The 21536-nt window shown below is 37.4% G+C and overlaps 2 protein-coding genes across 4 annotated transcripts in view; one reads left to right on the top strand and one right to left on the bottom strand.

Moving 5' to 3' along the window:
• Window positions 1-21536, bottom strand: part of LOC110828815 (AP-4 complex subunit beta-1) — a 134343-nt gene that overhangs the window by 57957 nt on the left and 54850 nt on the right. The gene's annotated exons all lie outside the window — the stretch shown is intronic.
• On the top strand, window positions 3296-17065 carry LOC147874151 (uncharacterized). Its single transcript, XM_087347469.1, has 2 exons — window positions 3296-4294; window positions 8977-17065. The coding sequence occupies exons 1-2, from the start codon at window positions 4037-4039 to the stop codon at window positions 16570-16572; spliced, it is 7854 nt and encodes a 2617-aa protein (XP_087203595.1). The 5' UTR covers window positions 3296-4036; the 3' UTR covers window positions 16573-17065.

The following is a 21536-nucleotide window of genomic DNA, read 5'->3' as shown; positions in this document are numbered from 1 at the left end:
TGCAATCAGAAACTTCTGAACCTTTGACTGCACAGATTGAAAATCACGGAAAGAAGACATGTTTGATTTACTACCAAAATATTTTTATTATTATATCTGTAAATTTTTAATTATGTTCGTATACAGCGAAGTAGGAGTATTTAATTCCTCTGACTACAAAACAATTCGTTCCCATTGTAGACATTTATCCGTGTTCCACATCATTAACCATGGTATTTGCTAGTTGGTCGATTTAAAAGAAAAGCTTGAATTTTATAAGATTTGTAATTTTTTTTTACAAACAGTTACATTACATCATTAATACTTTAACGTATTTGCATACCTACACGTATTTTTAATCTTAACCATTGAAAGTAGCTGAAGGGATAGTAAAAGATTAATTTAATGGACATTATTCGGTTCACTAATTCCTTGGCCCACAACAATTTTTACTGCATTGAAATTACATACAAGTCTCACGCATTTAATACAATTATAATATAAAAAAACATATTTATACAAAATCACGCGGTCCTTGTCTTGAGGACAGCCGATGCCAAGATTTCATCAGAGGCTTCGAAAATAGAGCAGTGGTCTAGCTGTCCTTATATAACTGTACGCTCCAGCTTCAGTGATTGTATGTGCTCTTAATTCCTGCAGCCAATCGTACGTCACGGTTTATTTAACATTGCTGTTTCGCATTTCAGAAACCACGGTTCAAAAACTCAGATCGGAGGTTGGTTGAATTAACTGTGATTTTTCGTGATTGACTACAGTCCGTACACAAATATGCTGGATTACCTTGAAATAATCCACGGTCGCTTCGTTAAATATCCCTTCGGATTCACCAGTCACAATCATTCTGTCATTTGGTACTAGGAAAGAAGGATTTGGTCCACATGTAATTCATATCGACTTAAGCCCTTCTTAAGGAGCACAAAATAAACGTAGTCTAAGGCATATTTAAATAAAATAAGATTCAATATGACGAGCCACAATTCTGTCATCTTTAACACGAACACTGATGATTAAGTTAAAGGCGAATAAGAAATTGGTATGGATTATTAGCTTCTTAGCTGGAAAAGGAGCATTTATATACGAGGGCTGCTGGACAAAGGAGATATATACAATCACCTCAGCAGACCACTCTCTGATATCCGGAATGCAGAAACGTTACTTCTTAAGATCTAGCTGTCTACTGCAGATCAGAGGTTAGCTTCGAAATGTTCGATTAATGACAACGAGATTAGAAACTTGATGATATTACTAAACCAAAATATCCTGCAATTCGATGAGTAAAATAATAAAAATTAAAGTTTATGTAACCCTCGGTCAGCCCTCTAATTGGGTAAGTCTTCGGTTGTTTAACGACACTTCAACCACATAAGTTACGTAGCTTAAAATGGTGATTATTTTAAAGTAATATCTCTGCATTTTCCTGGAGAGAATGCGCCAAACTAAAACTCCCCAAATAAGAAGCATCAGAGTCAGTTGACCGCGATGTCCTGGCTGCCATGATCATCCATCCGCTGTAACCACTGACCATAGTTGATACTCAGTACAGATCGTGACAGCTTTGGTCTAAAATCAGATACAGGTTTACTTAAGGCAGTTTGTAGAGTTTATTATAATACTTTGTTAACGAATTCCTATTTATAACTTGGTTTAAAATCTACATACTTCAGAAAGACCAATAAATTCTGACAGCCTCAATCAGCAGACTTACCCAATCTTTTACAGAATTAGTCTGTACAACGAACAAGTATTTGACTGGCTGGTTAATTGGTCTTATGTTGTTAATTGAATCTGAGTTTTTTAGGGCAATATCTACGTGTGGTGTTATAACCGTTGCCATGGCAATGCTTTTAAGGAATTTTGGGCCTTATGGGATAACATTTTTTCAAGACTTTCCGTCATTATTTAAAAGCATTTAATGACTAACAAACATGGCGGCTGCAGAACCCGAAATTTTAACAACGATAATTTCAAAAACCATCAGTGGTAGAGGCCTTGAACCAGTTCCGTCCACACTTCATCATAACCATCTGAATTTCTGGGCTCTGTCTTAATTCTACGTCACACGTACTTCTAGGACCCCACCAAATCTGTATCTGTATTCTCTGTCTCTCACATCCTAGCTACACGCACGTCCAATCGTTACCTCATACATCTCGCTATTATATAAATTACGAAGTTACTCATTTCGTAATAGGCCCTAGCCTACTTCACACATTTGTTCGCCCTGCGTAAGTTCATATATTTCATTGTTTTCAGATATTTTTAATTAATTAGAACGCTGGCCTTGTAATCCTGGGGTCTCGGGTTCGATTCTCGGCGGTGCGCGAATTTATAACTTGTGTTGGGCAAGGCCGTGGTCTAGGCAACACGGAGTTTTCCTCCGTGGCATCCCAACAATTACTCCATTCACACACTGAAGAAGGCAATGGCAAACCACTTCTGGATCATCTGCCAAGAACGTATATGAACAGGTCCCAGTCCGAGAAAAGGATGGAAGGATCCTGTTCATATGGACCTGTCGTCAGACAGAACACTAAATAATAATAAGATGAGGTGGTCTAGCGGTTACAACGCTGGCCTTGTAATCCTGGGGTCTCGGGTTCGATTCCCGGCGGTGCCCGAATTTATAACTTGTGTTGGGCAAGGCCGTGGTCTAGGCAACACGGAGTTTTCCTCCGTGGCATCCCAACAATTACTCCATTCACACACAGAAGAAGGCAATGGCAAACCACTTCTGGATCATCTGCCAAGAACGTATATGAACAGGTCCCAGTCCGAGAAAAGGATGGAAGGATCCTGTTCATATGGACCTGTCGTCAGACAGAACACTAAATAAATAAATATAATACAAGTAAGAGACACTTGTTTCATTTCCAAACAAGACAAGATTCAAAATTAAATTATATGTCCATTTGGTTTGATTTTCATGGGACATGGAAAAGTTGTCTCATCCGTTAATTCCACAGTACGAAAGTCAATATCAGACCTCCAAGGTCTAATCGGATGTTCTAAACTTGATTTTCTGATTTCAAAGTCTCACAAATGATATTGTTAAATAGTCGACCGAACACTTATTTAGCCTAAAAAGAATTTCTCGAAAAGTACGATGTAAGACGAATCTCTCGACAAAAATAAAATTTCGCTCAGTTATAATAAAAAGTATATCTGTACATCCATCATTTGAAAGATGAAGATTCTGTTCAGTGAAGAATATCATTGGGGTCAGGCCCAAGTTTCGCGGTGGTACATCAACTTCTGCAGGATCCATTTCTTTGTTAAACACTTTCATCTCGCTCTCCCTGTCTCGCACCATTACACATCGTATAAAGAGAAAGGTTTAATTGCAAACTGAAGTCAGTTTGGTACAAGTTTTGTCGAGTGGAACTTCAACTTCAAACAGTGTATCACTACTATTTGGTGGCTTCATTTGTTATAGATTTTCTTAACAGTCAAAATGTGAAATCTAATCCAACACTTTTGTCTCTCAAAATATTCTCTCTTTGGAATTCATTTCGCGTTCCTCTGTGATTGGTTTGGTTATCAGATAATATTTACGACAACTAATATCTGTTTGTATTAAGTGCATTTATTTTTCTTTTTAAAGTTTCAGAAAATCCAGTCACTTGCATTACATTCATGAAAAAATATATTTCATTGTACGATGAAAGCTGGATGTCCTATGGCTTTAATTTATTGACATTCCAGTAATTTAATAAATTTGCTCTCAGATATTATATTACATGGACGCATATATATCGTAGTAATTGGCTGAAAAGTTTCAAATACTTAGTTTAAAGAACATTCTATGTTTTACTCTTAATACCGTCTAGAGAATGTAAATACGTTCAATGGAATTCGGTTTTATAATATTCTATACGCTACGCACCAGTAATATATTGTGAAAGTGATCTCAAATTGGCTATGCAAGGACAGACTATTTGAAAACAGACATTGTCACATTATATTGACTTTAAAATTTAAAAGCGTGAATAATCAAGTGATATTTGTGTGTTATTGACTAACCGATATCAACTTCGTCATGTTGGGGCGTTGGAACGTCATTTGCGTGTTACTACTGACCGTCATCCATTTGACTCTTGTGGTCACTGACGACGTGAGGGAACAAGAACCAGTCATCGAGATAGACGAAGATGAGAAAATACCAGTCAGCGAACACGAATTCCCGAAGGAAAACGTTCCCACGAGACCTGATTACCGCGGAAAAGGACACTGGGCTACTCCAGCTCCGGATTCTGGTATTTCACTAGGATTCGTTCCGGTAAAAATGTATGCACAGGTACGTCGAGATTTTTAGGAAGAATATCACATTTTGTTTATATCTTAATTGCGTCATGTTTGTGTTTTATTGATACAATATTTTATTTTCCGTCTATACACAAACTTAAAATAATGGTGTTTAAAATTACTTAAAATTATAACATTCTCAGTAGATACTGTATCTTGTTACATTTTATATTGACGACATGTTTCGATGTGTATTACATCATCATCAGGTCTATCAATTTTAAAAACTGTTGCACATCTTGCGTTGCGTATATTGATTTGTTTGATTTTAAGTCTCTTCCTTTAAATTTGGAGGTTGTGCTTGGATGTTTTATATCTGTAAAATTAATTTTCAAATCGTGATTTTGGATATTGACATAGGAAATATAATAATGTACTCTTCACCTGATAAAATAAAAATTATAAGGTTCGATTCATATGTAGCGTTCGTAGGACAAAGGAGACTTGTGTAAAGTTCTATTTTCAAAATACTAAGACAACGGAGCACGCAGACTCCGATAGGAAAATAATGCTGAATGCACCAGATTAATGGCCTATTTCAAGTTGCTATCCCGGGATTTGCTTGCAGGAAATGGATAAAATTGCAGTCAGATTATCGGTTTAGAACCAAGATCTGAAAAAAAAGGGAATTTCTGGATTCGGAGCAGATTTGCTAACCACTCGACTTCAACCCCTGTTATTGTAAACAAATTCTAATGCAGGGAATATTCAGTGTGACCACTGTTTTATGAGTAATAGATAATCAAAATGCAATCGAAATTAAGGGATTAATGAAGTATTTCTAGTCTTAGGATTATTTACTACATATTCTGAATATATTCCGTAACAAAATGCTTTTTACATGTGCAATGAATATATATATATATATATATATATATATATATATATATATGGATCAAAATGTTACGTAAATACTGAGTTCGGAAAAAAATAGTGTCTCTGTGTGTGTGTTTGCAGTAAAATCTACACAGTACACATAAAATCAACAAAACATTACCCGAGAAAAAATCTGAAAATTAATTTCCCATGTTGGTAACCACCTGCAAGTCCACAGGGCTTCGCAAAACTTGTCAATAATCGACATCTTCACAAGGGCAGAATCTCAAATCTCAGTGCTGTATAATACACAACGGGAATGTTCCAGTATAAGAGTACAAATATAATCCGAGTGGAAGGAGAAACCTGACAAGACCAAGAGTCAGATTACGTGAGATGCGAACAGACTTTTGGACGAACTCCGATAGAATAAGTGACTTAGCATGATTTATATCATTATATAGTTAAAAATATCTGGTGTGCATCTGTTTTGGTTTACAGTCATTCACAAGAAAAATAAATTTAACTGCAAAATAATTTTATTTAAAGCATTCAAAACGACATGTTTCGATTTCATAGTGTCATCATCAGGTGTAAGGTATTCAAAGTCTAATCTGTTATACGCATTACGCTTCATATATACGAAAGAACTTTTTAAGGTGTCGTATTTAAAACATACTTTTCGTAATGTATATTTTTAATACTCACTATTGCCCTGAATTTTTTATATTTATGCGAAGTATCTCAATGTATAGCTATAATATATCTGTTTTGCAACTAAAATTCATGGGTTAATATAATGTATCAACGGAGCCAACTTCTCAAGTTTAAGTAACTTCAAATACACCTGAAGAAATGTGGGTTCTTAAGTTCATATTTTCGGACTAATATTTTCTATGCATTCATTTCAAAATCTGTCCTGCCCATCCCCAGTTCTCTCGTTCAAAACAGGTAAAATTTCAGAATTAGTAGGTCTTTAGTTGTGAATTAAAACAAATTAACAGCAAACAGTTAATTTTATTGTGAATATAAATTTAATTTGTTACATTAAAGTAATTAATATTCTGGTAGCAGGACCTGAAGGATCGACTTCGCTAACACGAAAGCCTTCCTCTTAACACCCGTAGTCCTGAGACGACCAGTGGTCGACTGTCCGCGATCTCTCATCCATCATATTCGTATAGAGGCTGTCTTCTGCATCCGTGACACTGGGTCACGCCGTTCTGACAAGGAACCCACTTAACATTGTCGATGTTGGTCTCCCGGAAAAAAAGATACTGTGTCCAACTTAAAGGCTGACGTGAAGAGAGAAAACGACAGATAGAGCATTAGTTCTTACAAAGCTAGACTGCAAGATCAGTTCACTACCTGATATCTCGTTATTTTCTTTAGCCCTGAAGATGGAACCAGTATGTTTCTCCGAAACGTTGGTACCTACCAACAAGTCCACACAGCGTTACCGATCAGTAACACCAGAATCGAAATGTTTACCGCCGTGAGAATCTAAAATCCCACTTACTAACTTCGATACCGCACTGACTTTAATTAAGTAAATTTGTTTCATGTGTTCCAAAGTCATAAAAGGGGCACGTACTGGGTTAAATTTTGCAGAATCATGAAACGTACTGTGTTAGCATGCTCGTAACTTACAGCATCTTACGACAGGCTGCTTCATCTTGTCGTTTCACAAGTATAAATCTTTCAGGGGAAATCTCGTTCTGTTCTTAATGACATATTACGAGCTACGTTAAGGAAGTTTTGCCAGTTGATGAAATAACCTGCGTTACATTCAGCATATGCATACATGTGTAAGTATATACACAAATGAACATACTCTGTTTGGACCTGAACGTAAAGCAATGGCCTCTGGCCTAACGTGAAAAAGAACTCAATTTTCTTTTAAAATTTTTATTTACGGTATAAAACGCGTTTTATATATTTTTTATCGTCCCAGGAAGTCGTGACTTACTTAGTTTTTTAAACTTGCTCTATGTTTTACTTCAGTCTCAAACCAATAAAGCTCAGAGAATTGTGTGGACGTTCAGATCTTGTAACACTTTCCAAGCTGAGCGCGTTCCTGAGAACACTTTTCGCGTCACACAGTTTTCGACACGTAAAAAAGCGAAATTATTTTGCAAGACGACGACAGGTTTTTCTGGGTTACTAAGCAACAGCTCTGATTTGTTAAACTGATATTTTTAACGAATGTACAGGTTATCTTAAGTATAGCGGTCGTTTAAAGAGAAATTGAAAGGATTTTAAAGTACCTACTCTGTTTAAGTATAATACTTATTTTTACGTTTTAATTTAAAACATAATTTATCATTTATGAGAAATCACATAATTTATTAATAAACAAATTTTCTCCAAGGATTAGAGTCATAATCGGAAAAGAGGGTATTCGAATGTTCGCCGATGCCGGCGTACAAGACTGATTATTTTCGTGTTTTTACTCAGCCTCTCCACACAACTATAAAGACAATAAAATTAGACAACAGTTCAACTAACAGATTTCAAGAATTTTATTGTACTCCCATAAATGTATCATCTACAGTGCAAAGGACTACTAAATTGAAACAAACACAAGATGAAGTCGACGTGGCCAATTTTAAATTATTTCAAACCGTTCCTGAAAGACAGGAATACCGTACGAAATTCCAGAAGTTTTGAGAAGTTAATTTAGTGAATAAAATCATGACAGCAGTTACTGTGTTTGCCTATACATTCTTTTGGTAAAATTTATATCGCTGTATCAAATGTCTGTGAACGTAACACGTGGCCTGACTTGGCTCTCTGTTTAACCGCCCGTTCGCAAATGTATGCCGAATAAATTTATTCTGTAATTTTTAACAGTTCCTTGAGATAATTCAGTAACTAGCAAGTCTGATTTCTGTCGCATTCTATTTTTACGATCCTTGCATAAATATATCAAATATAAAACTTCTTGACGATGGTGAAGAGTCAATTGAATAAACATTTACTTGGATATTATCCATCGTCTAGTAATAAAACGTAAAAAACGTAAAACGACGTTTCGGAGATCCTATCAGCCAGCCTAGTTTGGATTTATCTCCTATTTGGATACCTGTCATCTCTCAAGAAATCCAAGGTGGGCATCGAGTTTCAAGTTAATATTCATGTGTATTTATTCCCACCTTTTGTGAGTTTTTATTTTTTTGGCTTAATCGTGTTTATGAATTTTGATTTCTACATACTATTCTTTTACGTCCCACGGATGGATGGTGTGGTAATGCCTTTTTATTCTGGGACTTTCACTTTTTTAATTTGTCCGGAGATAGGGATTAGCTCTATCTAGTGGGCCGAACTGAGTAGGAACCTGAAGACGGAGATAGAGCCCCATCTCCGAAACGTCGTTTTACGTTTTTTACGTTTTATTACTAGACGATGGATAATATCCAAGTAAATTTTTATTCAATTGACTTGCATAAATATTTCGAGCGTTATATACATCAAGGTGTCTTCTTTAAAAGTAAAATTTAGTGACCTGAATTCATAATACTACAGCGTGTAAACGTTTATATAAATTATTTATGTCAATGTATAAACGCAAAATAAATAATACGAGAGAAATAATTAAGTTAAAGATACTGAAACAAACTATAATTTGACAATTACTGACGAGGGCAGACTGTACGCTCTAATACATTAACAGATTTCATTCTTTTCCTCAGTTACTACATTAAAATGTTGAGATTATGAGTTTAGAATAAGATATAACACTCAATAACTGTTCTAATATCATTAGATTTTCTTAAGAAGTAATTAATTATTTGTGTAATGTCCATATTAAATAGGAGACATGATTACGTGACGTCTGAATCTTGATCTTTGGTGCAGGTTCGACGTAGTCACACCGTCAAACATTTGCCACGCTCTGACGCCATCGCCTCGGCCAGTAGCGCCGAAGAGATCGCCAATGCTCCACGTCTCCGAGAGGTGGTTTCTACGAAGAAAATAAGCGAAGTGTACTCTGAAGAAGGTTACGAAGACTCGGGCTACGACCACGGAGGATTCACGAAGGAAGCTGAGAAACAGGAGGGATACGACCACCACGAAGGGAGTAAACACAAACCAAAATCGAAAACACAAAAAGGAAGAGACTCAGACGATTCAGAAACACAGGGGACGCAGACACGAGAAAAGCAGGTAGATTCCAAAGGCGAGCTCTTAAAGGGCGAAGATTCTGTCCGTACTCCGAATACGTGGATGAGACACAAAGTCATGAGAAATGAGAAACGTATGATGTTCGTTGAAAATAAAGGAGAAGACGGTGTACCTATGAAGGTAATGGCCAGCTATTCGCATACAATTCAACATCCTGGAAGGAAACCATACCACAAGAACCAAACCTGGAGCACAGAAGATAAGGTACAAGATTCAGCCACAGCAAATGACACAACTAATGTCTGGAGTCCAAATCAGCAAGTATTTCCATCAAACGTCAATTCGCAAGCTCTTACAACTGTGACCGGAAAATCGAACAAGAAGTTTCAGCAGGAAGTAATTCCACTCTTTGTAAATCCCACCGGTACTGAGCATCATGAAGACAAGTCAATGAACAGTTACGCCCAACTTAAAGAACAATTATACGGTTCCGGTGTAAAGAAATCGTATCCTGTTGCTACAGACACCAGTAATAATTTTAAGCGCGGAGATCAACTTTTGGAGGAACGAGTGGGAGTTTCTCAAAATAAAAATGAGTCAGGTGAAGGTAAATTGTCGAATTTGCTAAACGAACAGCAATACGGAGCGTCTTCAGTATCAGTAAGACGCTTAGAACCACAGAATGTAAATCCTAAAGCGGGCTTTGTACCTGACAGCACGAGAAACTATGACGAAAGAGAATTTACAATCCCGTTGGATTCATTATACCAAAGGAAACATCCTAGTATCCCTTTGGAAGAAATTCAAAGTGCACAGCCAGAAATAGTTCCAGTTGCAGTAATTCACAGTGATTTAACGAGGCATTTCCAGCACCAGGACACTCCGATAACATCCAACATGAAGGAACATCCCGACGAGCCAAGCGATGGCAGATACGTCCAGAAAACATCCCTTCAAGAAAGAAGGGACGGGTTTCCCGTTGATTCGATTGTCATCGGATCAAACAAGACAAAACATGCAGACAGGTACACGAGCAAATACAAAGAAATTCGAAAATTAGAAAATCCTGATAAGCAATTGAAGTCAGCCACACAAGATCCAAGCGAAAATAGGCCTGCATCGACCTATCAGAAATATGAAGAAATCAAAAGTAGGGCTTTAGAGAAAAAGAATAAAAGTCATGAAAAATTATTGCCTACGCCTGAAGATCCCTTACTATTGTGGGCAAAGTTTATCGAAGCATTAACATTAGCACAGTATTCTAAGAAAGGTAAAACGTTCAAATATCCTCAAAAAGAAATATCGAGCACAACCGCCCGTTCAATATGGTCCATTTCACAGAAGCCAAGCTTTCCGAATCATTCGATTTCAGGAGATGTAGAAGGACAAGACAAGAAAATGGATTTTCAAGGTCGTTTGAGAGAAATCGATTGGAAAGAGGGAGATGCGACTTCGAAAAGTCTGCACAACGGAAGTCAATCAATAACTCTCCCATTCATTGGCGTTTCTAGTGATCCAACCACACCGAAAACAGGAGATGTCGAAGGACAAGACAAGAAAATAGATTTTAACAGTCGTTTGAGAGAAATCGACTGGGCAGAGGGAGACGCGACTTCCAAAAGTCTGCACAACGGAAGTCAATCAATAATTCTCCCATTCATTGACGCTTCTAGTGATCCAACCACACCGAAAACAGGAGATGTCGAAGGACAAGACAAGAAAATAGATTTTCAAGGTCGTTTGAGAGAAATCGACTGGGCAGAGGGAGATCAAATATCGACCAGTCTGCACAACGGAAGTCGATCTATAATTCTCCCATTCATTGGCGTTTCTAGTAATCCAACCACACCGAAAACAGGAGATGTCGAAGGACAAGACAAGAAAATAGATTTTTACACTAGTCTGAGAGAAATCGACTGGACAGAGGGAGATGCGACTTCGAAAAGTCCGCACAAGGGCAGTCAATCAACAATTTTCCCATTTAGGGGCGCTTCTAGCAATCCGACGATACTACAAACAGGAGATATCGAAGTTCTTGACAAGAAAATAGATTTTCACGGTCTTTTGAGAGATATTGATTGGACAGAGGGATATCAAATATCGACCAGTCTGCACAAGGGAAGGGAATCAACAATTCTCCCATTCACGGGCACTCCTAGCAATCCAACTAATCGTCCGAAAGAACTTGTAGAGTTTGTGGCTGTAAAGCCTCTCAGCATTGAAGCCCAGTTTAAAAATGATACATCGCTTACGGATCTCCAACCAGAGGAGAGTGAACAAAAATTCCAAGAATCCACACAGGAAGGCAGATCCAATTCGCAGGATCAACGAGCAATGGCCTCGCAAAGAATGGACAGAGATGACTATGGGACACCACAGTACCTTTCATCTGACGAGGAAGAAATCAGGCTGAAACAGGAGGAGGAACTATTGGAGAAAGATAAAGACAAGGAACTGCACGAAAATGTGAATGAATGGAAGACAGCCTTAAAAGACGCCGAGAAAGGCATAATACGAAAACAAAAAGTTAATACTAAAAAATACCCCTTTTACAAATCTCTCCCTTCAAACACCCTCTCTTTATATTCCCCACTAAGATATGCCATAAATCCCAAAGCAATCCCTTTGAAGACAGAAGGAGGAATGGAGTTTTATGAGTCTAGAGAACATATTAAGTGCCCGGAAGTTACGGGACCACAAGATGTCGTACCGAACAGAACAGCTCCGGGTGAATGGAATAAGAAACCCAAGGCTCGACTACCTCGTCTGCGTGGATTAGGAGACACAATTGATTGCATGCGCACTAAGTATTTCGGTAGTGACCCATTAGACAATCCTTTCTTTCAAGAAAAGACCGTGGGACTCCCTGTGGAAGCGAGCTCTGACAATTTGCAGTCTTTGATAGACGAAGATGCCCTGGGATTTTACTCAGATATCATGAAGCACATTCGACATATTGGAGATATCAACAACATGCCTGCATATTCAATGCCGATAAAACAGAGTAAGGAATTTAAGAACACTGCACGACAAAATATAAAACATTCCTCTCAACCACAAACCGACTTAAGTGAGGGTACAGATTCATATTCTGCGTCTATCGCAGGCCAATATAATTTAAAAGCGGCTTCTTCATCGTCTGTCGGTAGTAATGGCGCTCCAGGAAACAATCCTCCTACAGAGAATGGGGAAAAATTACCTCCTCACAGCGGAAAACATCCCGCAAATGTACATATGTCACCAGATCTTCAGAAATACAGAGATATCGAGACTGATAATTTCAAATACAGCCAGCCACAGTCAAATGGAATATTCTCAATCGTTCCAGGAGTTCCTTATTCGTATCCTCAATCAGAAGGTGTTAATCGTGTTCCTGAACTACCTGGAAACATGTACAAACCGTCACACCAAGAAATAATTCTTGGCATGTTACCACCACCGGCACCAACACCAAGCTATTTGATAATGAACGCTGTTACTCACACCCCTAAAGTTTATCCAACTTCTATTCTATCATTACTAAACGAATCACCTGCAACGCCGAGACCACGCAAACTTCCAGTGAACCTTTACGACTACAGAAATATCAAGGGTTTGAAACCACCATCCGTACAGTCGCGTACAAAAGAAAGTACAAGGAATGTGTATAACGAGGATAATGAAATCACAGCTGCTAGTAATCTAGGCGAAGATGATAGGGGGGAGTTGTCAGAGAGCCCAGAAAATGGACCTATATGGGCGAACGCATACAATGTAGAAGTCGAACCAAACACTGACATAATGGTTGCTCAGGAGTCTTCAAAACCTGAAACTGTAAAAGATTTTCAAGGTAATTCCGTACTTACATCAAAATACACTACTACACCAAACGGGGTACACCACAGAAGGCGTCGGGACGCCGTGCGATATGACAGACGACATTACGATGGACGAACCGATGACGAGGAATCTGTCGTTCAGGATGAAGTACATCGCGGTCAGCATCGTAGACTAAGTACAAAGAAACCTAAAAATATCACTAAACAAAAACGTAAGAGCGGCGAAGTCAAGACGCAATCAGCAAGAGGTCGAAACTCACTGGACAAACCACGAAGACGAATGGATTACGAAGACGATCTCGAATATCAGTACGATGACGAAGACACGACTCATAATCAGAAAGGAAAGAAATTTCGAAAAGGAAATAAAAGAAAAGGAGGTTCAGGTGAGAGTGACGAAGATGTGATGCTGTACACAGACTACGCAGGTCATGAATCAAGAGGACCGACGCCGGACGTGGCTTCTCATCAGGACATCGAAGAAGTTGCCAAAGTGACGCCTAAGAAGAAATTTCAGCCGAAATCACAAGACCGGGCTTCGGGTAGTGACAGTAGGAGGGGAGAACCGAGATACTACGACAAAGACGAAAGGAAAAAGGCAGAGAGTAGAATATCGTCTCGTAATCGTAGTGAAACCAAAAGAGGAGAAGGTGTCGTCAGAGAAAATAAAAATGTTTCGTTGAAAAAGGCGGATACACGCCGATCCGCTAGAAATAAAACTTCAAAGCCGCAAGAAATCAAACTCAAAATTGATAAAAATACAAAAATCTCTTGTAGCGACAGTGAAATGAACGGCGAGTGTGAGGAGAACAAGTCCGAACCAGGACGAATTTCTTCAAAGGAATATTATGATGACGACGAAGGTGGTGGCCATCTCTCTGACACGGAAGAATCTGTTACAGAAGAAGGAGCGGAGAAGCCAAGGAATTCGGAAAAGATGACCTCGAACGGTTTTAAAAATCCTGAACATAAACACAAAGAAACGGACATAACATTAGAAGAAACATCGAGAAACAATTCATCGAATAAATTAAAATCGAAATATTCTGAAAACGTGATGAGCGCAGATCAGATTAACAGAATATTAGGTGGTTTCATGAGTCGACATAATCCGAGTTATAGTTCCAAATATAAGGCGGAGGAGACTACGGTGTCAGCAGACACCACGGATTCCACGACGGCCACCGTTGGTGCAGACTCATCGGGCATTGGCACTCCAAGCAACGGGACTGACTCGGAAGTGAACGTCTCTCGTACAGAATCAAAAATATCATCGACGTTGAGCGGGGACAAAATCTTTCAAAAGGCAAGAGTTATTCCAATTTTGAACGCGAAGGTAATTCCTGAACTTGTCACCAGTACAACAAAATCTCCAGAAATTAACACAAACAGGCGAAGAATTACAATAAGTAGATCAGCAGACAAGAAGCAATCTACATCCAAGTCGTCTAAGACGAACAGAGCGAAACCTTCAAGGTCAAAGCAGGAAAGTAATTCGGATGATGAACACGAAAACCCAGAAGAAATGAAATCTGTGAAGGAAGAGAGATCTCAATATTCGGCGAAGAAAAATATTTCCACTGCATCAAGAGATAAGAGCAACGTCTCCAGAAGACGCAACTCTGTTTCAAGAGGAAATGGAAGGAAAGATAACGCACAGTCAGAACTGATGACGACAACCACGGAAAGAACATCCCCGAGCAGAAAACGGATTCCCGTAAGAATCAGAGGCGCTGAAAGGGACATTCAACCAGCGAACAAAGACATTGCTAGTTCCTCAAATACTTGGCGTGTGAGTAAAAGAGGCAGAGACAATGTTCTTGTAGGCGAACGTCCGTCTTCAAACCCTTCCCAAGAAGGTAACAACGCCAGCAATGAAACAACAGCTCTCTCCGTGGACGAGTCAGAAAATTCAACCACAACTGCACCGAGACGTCTTCAGGCTATTGAACATCGTCGTGTGACAAAGGAGGAAATTTTTACAACAACCTATTACCCTGAAGAAGAATTGGAAAGAGAGATGGAGAGACAGTCAGAGTTAGATGCAGCTGATCTTGAATCCGCTGATGAATCACGGGAAAAGGTAATCAGAGATACAAGTGACGAAGATGATGACGAAGACGTGTACGAACCATTCGAATCGTATAATTACGAATCGAGACACGTCAGATATCCTGGAAACAGACTGCAGAACGAAGAATATCCTTACCCTGACGAAGACTGGAATTCGAAACGCGGATACTTCATATTCCACGAAGCCGATAACCCATCACAGAATTATAATCACAAAGAGACAAAACGCAGAGATAATAAATCTGAGTCGTATGTAGCAGAACCACAAGATACAGACGTGGACGGCGGTGGACCGAGCAAACTTAACCGGACTTCGGAAGACTCAGCGAAAATCGTAACAAAAAGTGGAGTTAAAGGTTTCTATATTCAGAGATCGTCTGACACTGCGACAGAGTCATCGAATCCTGACAGAAGGAAAGAATCTGTCAAAGAGAAATCCGGTGCTAAGGTTTTAACATACGTCGTAGATCAAAAAACAGGAGAAGGATCGTGGATCCCAGGCGTTGATGATACTAAGGACGTTGAAAGAGACGAGGGAGAAACTCTGGAAATAGAGGAACCTAAGAGGGCGAATGTAAGAGGGTCTTCGAAAAGTCGAAACAGCTTGAGAAAACAAAATGGGAAGGAACGAAAAGCTCTGGTGAATAAAGAAGAGAATCCAGAGGACGTTTTAGTAACAGACATGGGAAACAAGGAAGCTGGAGGAGATGACAGAGACAGGAAGATCAAGACTAACAGAGGAAAATCTCGGAAGGAAAAACGTCCTTCGAATCAAGACACCGAGGAGTACGCGGTCGAGGTTAATCCTGACGAAATTCGTGACGACAGTAGTTTAAACCCTACTAATATGAAACAACTATCGCAAAATAGGTTGCGTAAACATTCAGGTAAATACCGACAGAAGGACAAAACACAGCGTGGAGAGCAGTTACCAGAGGACACCTCAGGAGACGACGAAGAGAGATCGAAGAATTCTCGTAGAAACTTCAGGAAAAAAGACAGAGAAAATCTGGAATTTGAATCGGACGACGACGACGACGATGATGAAGAAGCATCAGACACTTATAAATTCGACAGAGCACCAAAGTCAAGGAAATCGGCTCACAGAAGAAATAGACCGGGCCAATACAAGAGCGACGTTAACCAATTTAAAGACACAGACAGGAAAATAAAATCATCCGCCAGTGAAATAATTTATTACGAAGAGGCTTTTCCGGAAGCCACAACACATAATGAGGAGCGGAAGGACGGATACAAAGAGGAAACAGGTGATGGAGAAGGAGACGGGGAGGAATATCACGAAGAAGGCATAGCAAGCGCTCCTCCAGAACGCAAAGGCTACTCTGACGATGAGGGAGGGGACGGTCGTGTCCAGGACTTTGTAAAACATCCTGGGGACAGATTTTATTATTACGTTGACGAACCCGAAGAAATTTGAAGAAAACACGAAATTATCGAAGAGAGAACTAGACATAAACGTGTCTGGTTATTGTAATATCGTGTATGAGAGTGAACTTCAAGTTCCTAGACACATCTACGAACGACGGGTTTGCGAAAACAAGTCTGCGCTGTGTGATTTAAGTAAAACGAGACGATTTCAATTATCTCAGTGCCCCTGAATTAAGAAAATCATATTTACGGTACAAATTTTTTTTTTTTTTTTGAAAATTAGATCATGAGGTATTGTGATTTTGAAATTTTAATAAAAATTGTGTAGCCAAACAAATGAAAAAAAAAACGAAACACACAGAAGCCTTAAAGCAATCCTCAACATAAAGCCAATTTAACATTACAGTTTTACATAACAATTCATAGTTTTATATTAGTTTATCTACCGTCGCGTATGCAGTGGTTTTATATGTAATAGTTAAAAGAATCTTTTAACTTCTTTTTAGGAAGATGTAAATATATACATTAACAAATAATTTAAATGAATTGTTAATTTTCTCACCGATTTCTCCCTTTCATTGTGGAAGAATCATATTTTTATTAAGAATAATATGAGAAACTCACGGCGGTGTTTCAGAAGATGACAGTCTTCTGGGTCGTAACGCCGTGCAGTCTGGTAGAAGTTTACCCTCACGTTTCGGAGGTCTTTGCTGCTTCCATCATCAGGGCTTACAGCCCAGAAGACAGCCAGCTTCCATATTTTTATTGTCATGTTAATTTGTTTATGCCTTGAGAAGAAACTTAGTGTAGACGCCTTGGACCTCTCTGCCCGTATAGAGGGGCGTCTTCTCACGGTAAGAGTTGCAGTTATTAAAATGCATCTACTGTGTTGCTTACTGAAATGTCTGAGCTCAATAAGAGACAATCTCTAAAATATCGGTTTTAATTCTAACAACAGAAAAAAGTTAGAATTCCTTCTAACTGTTTAAGGTATAAGATTTCTAAATAAGAAATCTTACTTGCAGAAAGAATAATCACCATTGTTTGTAGCCATGCGGAAGTATGTTGGAAAATAACCGTGTCTCACTGACATTGTTTATTTCATGAAATTGCAATTTTTTTGTTTCAAATGACCTAAAATAAAATTCAGGTGGTTATATAGCATTTTAGTACGCATAAGAAATTTCAGAAATTTTGAATTACAACTTCCTGATGGCAGGTTATGTGACAACGTCTTACCAAATACAGATTCTGTTTATCAGTTGTCGACCGTGAGAGTATATCAATCTGATAATCATTCACTAAGCTTTTTTTAAAGCTGTTTTGAACAATTACTTTGAGTTTTTTTAAACATGCCCACAAGAGGTACCTAAGCTCGTCTAAATATTACGTATTTAATAATTCAGTCCGTACCGCAAAGAAAACACCACACTTCACCATTACAAAGATCAAGTGGTTAATGCTGTTTACAGTGAGAATCATACAAAATCCACAAATAAAAAATGGAGAATTACTTATCGTTAAAGAAGGTCAGATATATGTGATTAGGATTGGGTTTTATAAAGTTTAAAGGAATTTGTAGATGAATTATAACTACAGTTAGAATTAAATTATTTGATTATTCCGTCAAATCACAATATATTTAAAATAAGATAATTAAAATAATTAAAATATCATTCTGTGTTCCATATCGAATAATCGATTTTACAATTGGAACAGTTTACAACATGTTTCGGTTTTATTAAACCATCATCAGGTGTAAAATTATATTAAATTTAAAACTCAATTACAATTTTTTTTACAATTTTTCGTAGTGTAGTTTTTTGGAGGTCGTGTCCAGATATTTTCATATAATGGATCAACTTTATTGTTTGAAGTGATGCTTTTGATGTTTACATCGGTCTGTGAAAGTAAATGATTCAAAGAAACATTAATGAATATGGATGAATATAGAAAACAAATGAATTAAATAAATAAATAAATAATATTATAAGGAAAGTAAAATAAACATACCAGAGATGAAATAGTAGACAACACAGTTGTGTCTGGAGGTGATCCATATGGATCGATATGGAACACAGAATGATATTTTAATTATTTTAATTATCTTATTTTAAATACATTGTGATTTGACGGAATAATCAAATAATTTAATTTTAATTTAATATAACCAACTCTGTGTAAAAAAAGTCCTCATCACACGTCTGATCCATGCCATTAATCTGAGAAATTCACTCAGGATAGTTAACAAATTTCTCATAAAACAAAACAAAATATTATTTTATGTTTTACTCGTAATACGATATTTTTAGATAGGAGGCTGTAAGATGAAATATAGTTGAGCATATAAATTTATGCACACAAAACCACACGATTTCTTTAATTGCAAATTTTCAAGATCATCATTAAAATTAGCTTTGACCAGCAAGGAACACCGTAAACCCTTGTAGACAGAATTGTGAATACGCCGATCAAACGAAGGATAAATGTTAGTCCCGCTAACAAACACAATTTCCATAACTTGAAATAGGTTACAAAATGCGAATATATTTTTGACATCTGCATTATAAAATTTTCAATCGATTAAACAAGTTAACAGTAAAAAATTTATATACATTTTTATAGTTCTAAACAGCGTTGTATATGATTTATTAAGTTTTCTTATTTTATAGTGTAATGTAGAGTTAATTAATGATAACCATTGTCAAATACGTGGTAGATTTTAATTTCTTTACACATAAACTCTGAGACTTTATGAATAATAAAGCTCGTTAAGATTTAAAATTATCCAAGAGGTAAAGATGACGTTCTAAGTTGTGATTAGCGAGTCACAACCCAATAGGACAACGTTGTACACCACGTCTTACAATGCAGACAAGAAGTTAAAAGTTTCTAAGGTTTTAGTTGACAAGAACACTTTCAATGGTATTAAGGTATCAGTGTTTGTGTGTTCTAACCATTTATCCTTATAACAAGTAGAATTTCATGGCAAGTCGTGAGAATCCGTCTAAGTAATGCGCTATCTGCTGATGGAAGTATACACTGAAAGTAATAAGCTGCATTTAATTTTAATTCAGATACACAGGATTTATATTACACAAAGATGTGAGTTAACATTTCTTGCATTTTTTAAAATGTTTAAAATTAATTAAATTCGAAATTACAGACGGTGACGAGACAGGCCTACACGTTCTTGTTATGCACATATATTTTTGAAAGACGAATTGTTCTTATAAATAGGACAAAATTTTATTCGAAAGACGATAATTCAAATGGACACAGAAAAATCTGAATGTTTCTTGGAGATTTGTCTTTGTGAGACTTTGCACAAAAACACGTTCCATTCGACAGTCGGGTACAAGAACTCCTGGCCATTTCAAATATGCACTTTTTTTCGGAAATCTTACGCGGATTTCGGTACAAAGAATCATTCTTTCTTGTAATTACAACTGGATTCTGAATGCTTTCGAATAAGTTTCTCTTTTAACTAAAAAGAGACTGACAAGCAAAGCTAAAGAAATAGACTTGTACTTCATGTAACCAATAGAAAGTATACAATGCTATAGTTAAATCTATCAACTCGGACCTATTATACAAGAATATAATAATAATTACATTAAAGTAAGCCAACACAAATTAATGTAAGAGTGTTTAAATTATTTCCCTGTGACTTTTATTATGCATTGGAATTCATCATTAGCTCTTAACTTCGCTAAGTTGCTGCTTGCAGATTTAGCTGAACAGTCATCAAATCATTAAGCTAGTGCCAAAATGTGTTAATGTCAAAAGAACGTATATCAAATCTAAAACTTCTTGACAATGGTGAAGAGTCATTTGAATAAAAATTTCCTTGGATATTATCCATCGTCTAGTAAAATATAAAATATAAAACGTAAAACGACGTTTCGGAGATGGGACTCTATCTCCGTCTTCAGGTTCCTACACAGTTGGGCCCACTAGATAGAGCTAATCCCTATCTCCGGATAGAGTCCCATCTCCGAAACGTCGTTTTACGTTTTATATTTTACCTATCTCCGTCTTCAGGTTCCTACACAGTTGGGCCCACTAGATAGAGCTAATCCCTATCTCCGGATAGAGTCCCATCTCCGAAACGTCGTTTTACGTTTTATATTTTACCTATCTCCGTCTTCAGGTTCCTACACAGTTGGGCCCACTAGATAGAGCTAATCCCTATCTCCGGATAGAGTCCCATCTCCGAAACGTCGTTTTACGTTTTATATTTTACCTATCTCCGTCTTCAGGTTCCTACACAGTTGGGCCCACTAGATAGAGCTAATCCCTATCTCCGGATAGAGTCCCATCTCCGAAACGTCGTTTTACGTTTTATATTTTACTAGACGATGGATAATATCCAAGGAAATTTTTATTCGAATGACTCATCGTCAAGAAGTTTTAGATTTGAGTTTAACGATGTTTCAGAGATGCTAACTGCCTCCATCATCAGGGCGATAATCCTCTAAACTTCTACCAGATAGAGCTAATCCCTATCCTATATCTAGTGGGCCCAACTGTGTAGGAACCTGAAGACGGAGATAGAGTCCCATCTCCGAAACGTCGTTTTACGTTTTATATTTTATATTTTACTAGACGATGGATAATATCCAAGGAAATTTTTATTCAAATGAGTCAAAACAACGTGTTTATACCATTTTTAAAAAAAATAGTTATAATTTGATAATCTTTAACCACGTTATATATATTTAGTGCACATAGACACATGATTACAAACGGCAAGAGATCAGCATTTAACTGATAACAGACCAAACATCAGCTGTTGCTAGTAACAATTTTTAACTGATTTAATTAAACTTCAATAACATGATCTATGTTAATGATATTTACGCTGCAGAAATTTACTGTACAAATTCTCTTGAGAATTAATAATTAATTATTCTACATTAATGAAATTTTTTATTAGGAATAATTTTAAATGTCTTTTTTATTATTGGTGAATGTGTTGATTACATATCCTATATAAACCCCATTTCACTA

The sequence above is a fragment of the Zootermopsis nevadensis genome, unplaced genomic scaffold (genome assembly GCF_977971745.1).
Source record: "Zootermopsis nevadensis isolate Lab colony 2312 unplaced genomic scaffold, Znev_1.0 Znev_ptg000011l, whole genome shotgun sequence".
Classification (NCBI taxonomy): Eukaryota; Metazoa; Arthropoda; class Insecta; order Blattodea; family Termopsidae; genus Zootermopsis; species Zootermopsis nevadensis.
Note: the sequence above shows the minus strand (reverse complement) of the source record. Positions and strands in the feature narration are given on the sequence as shown.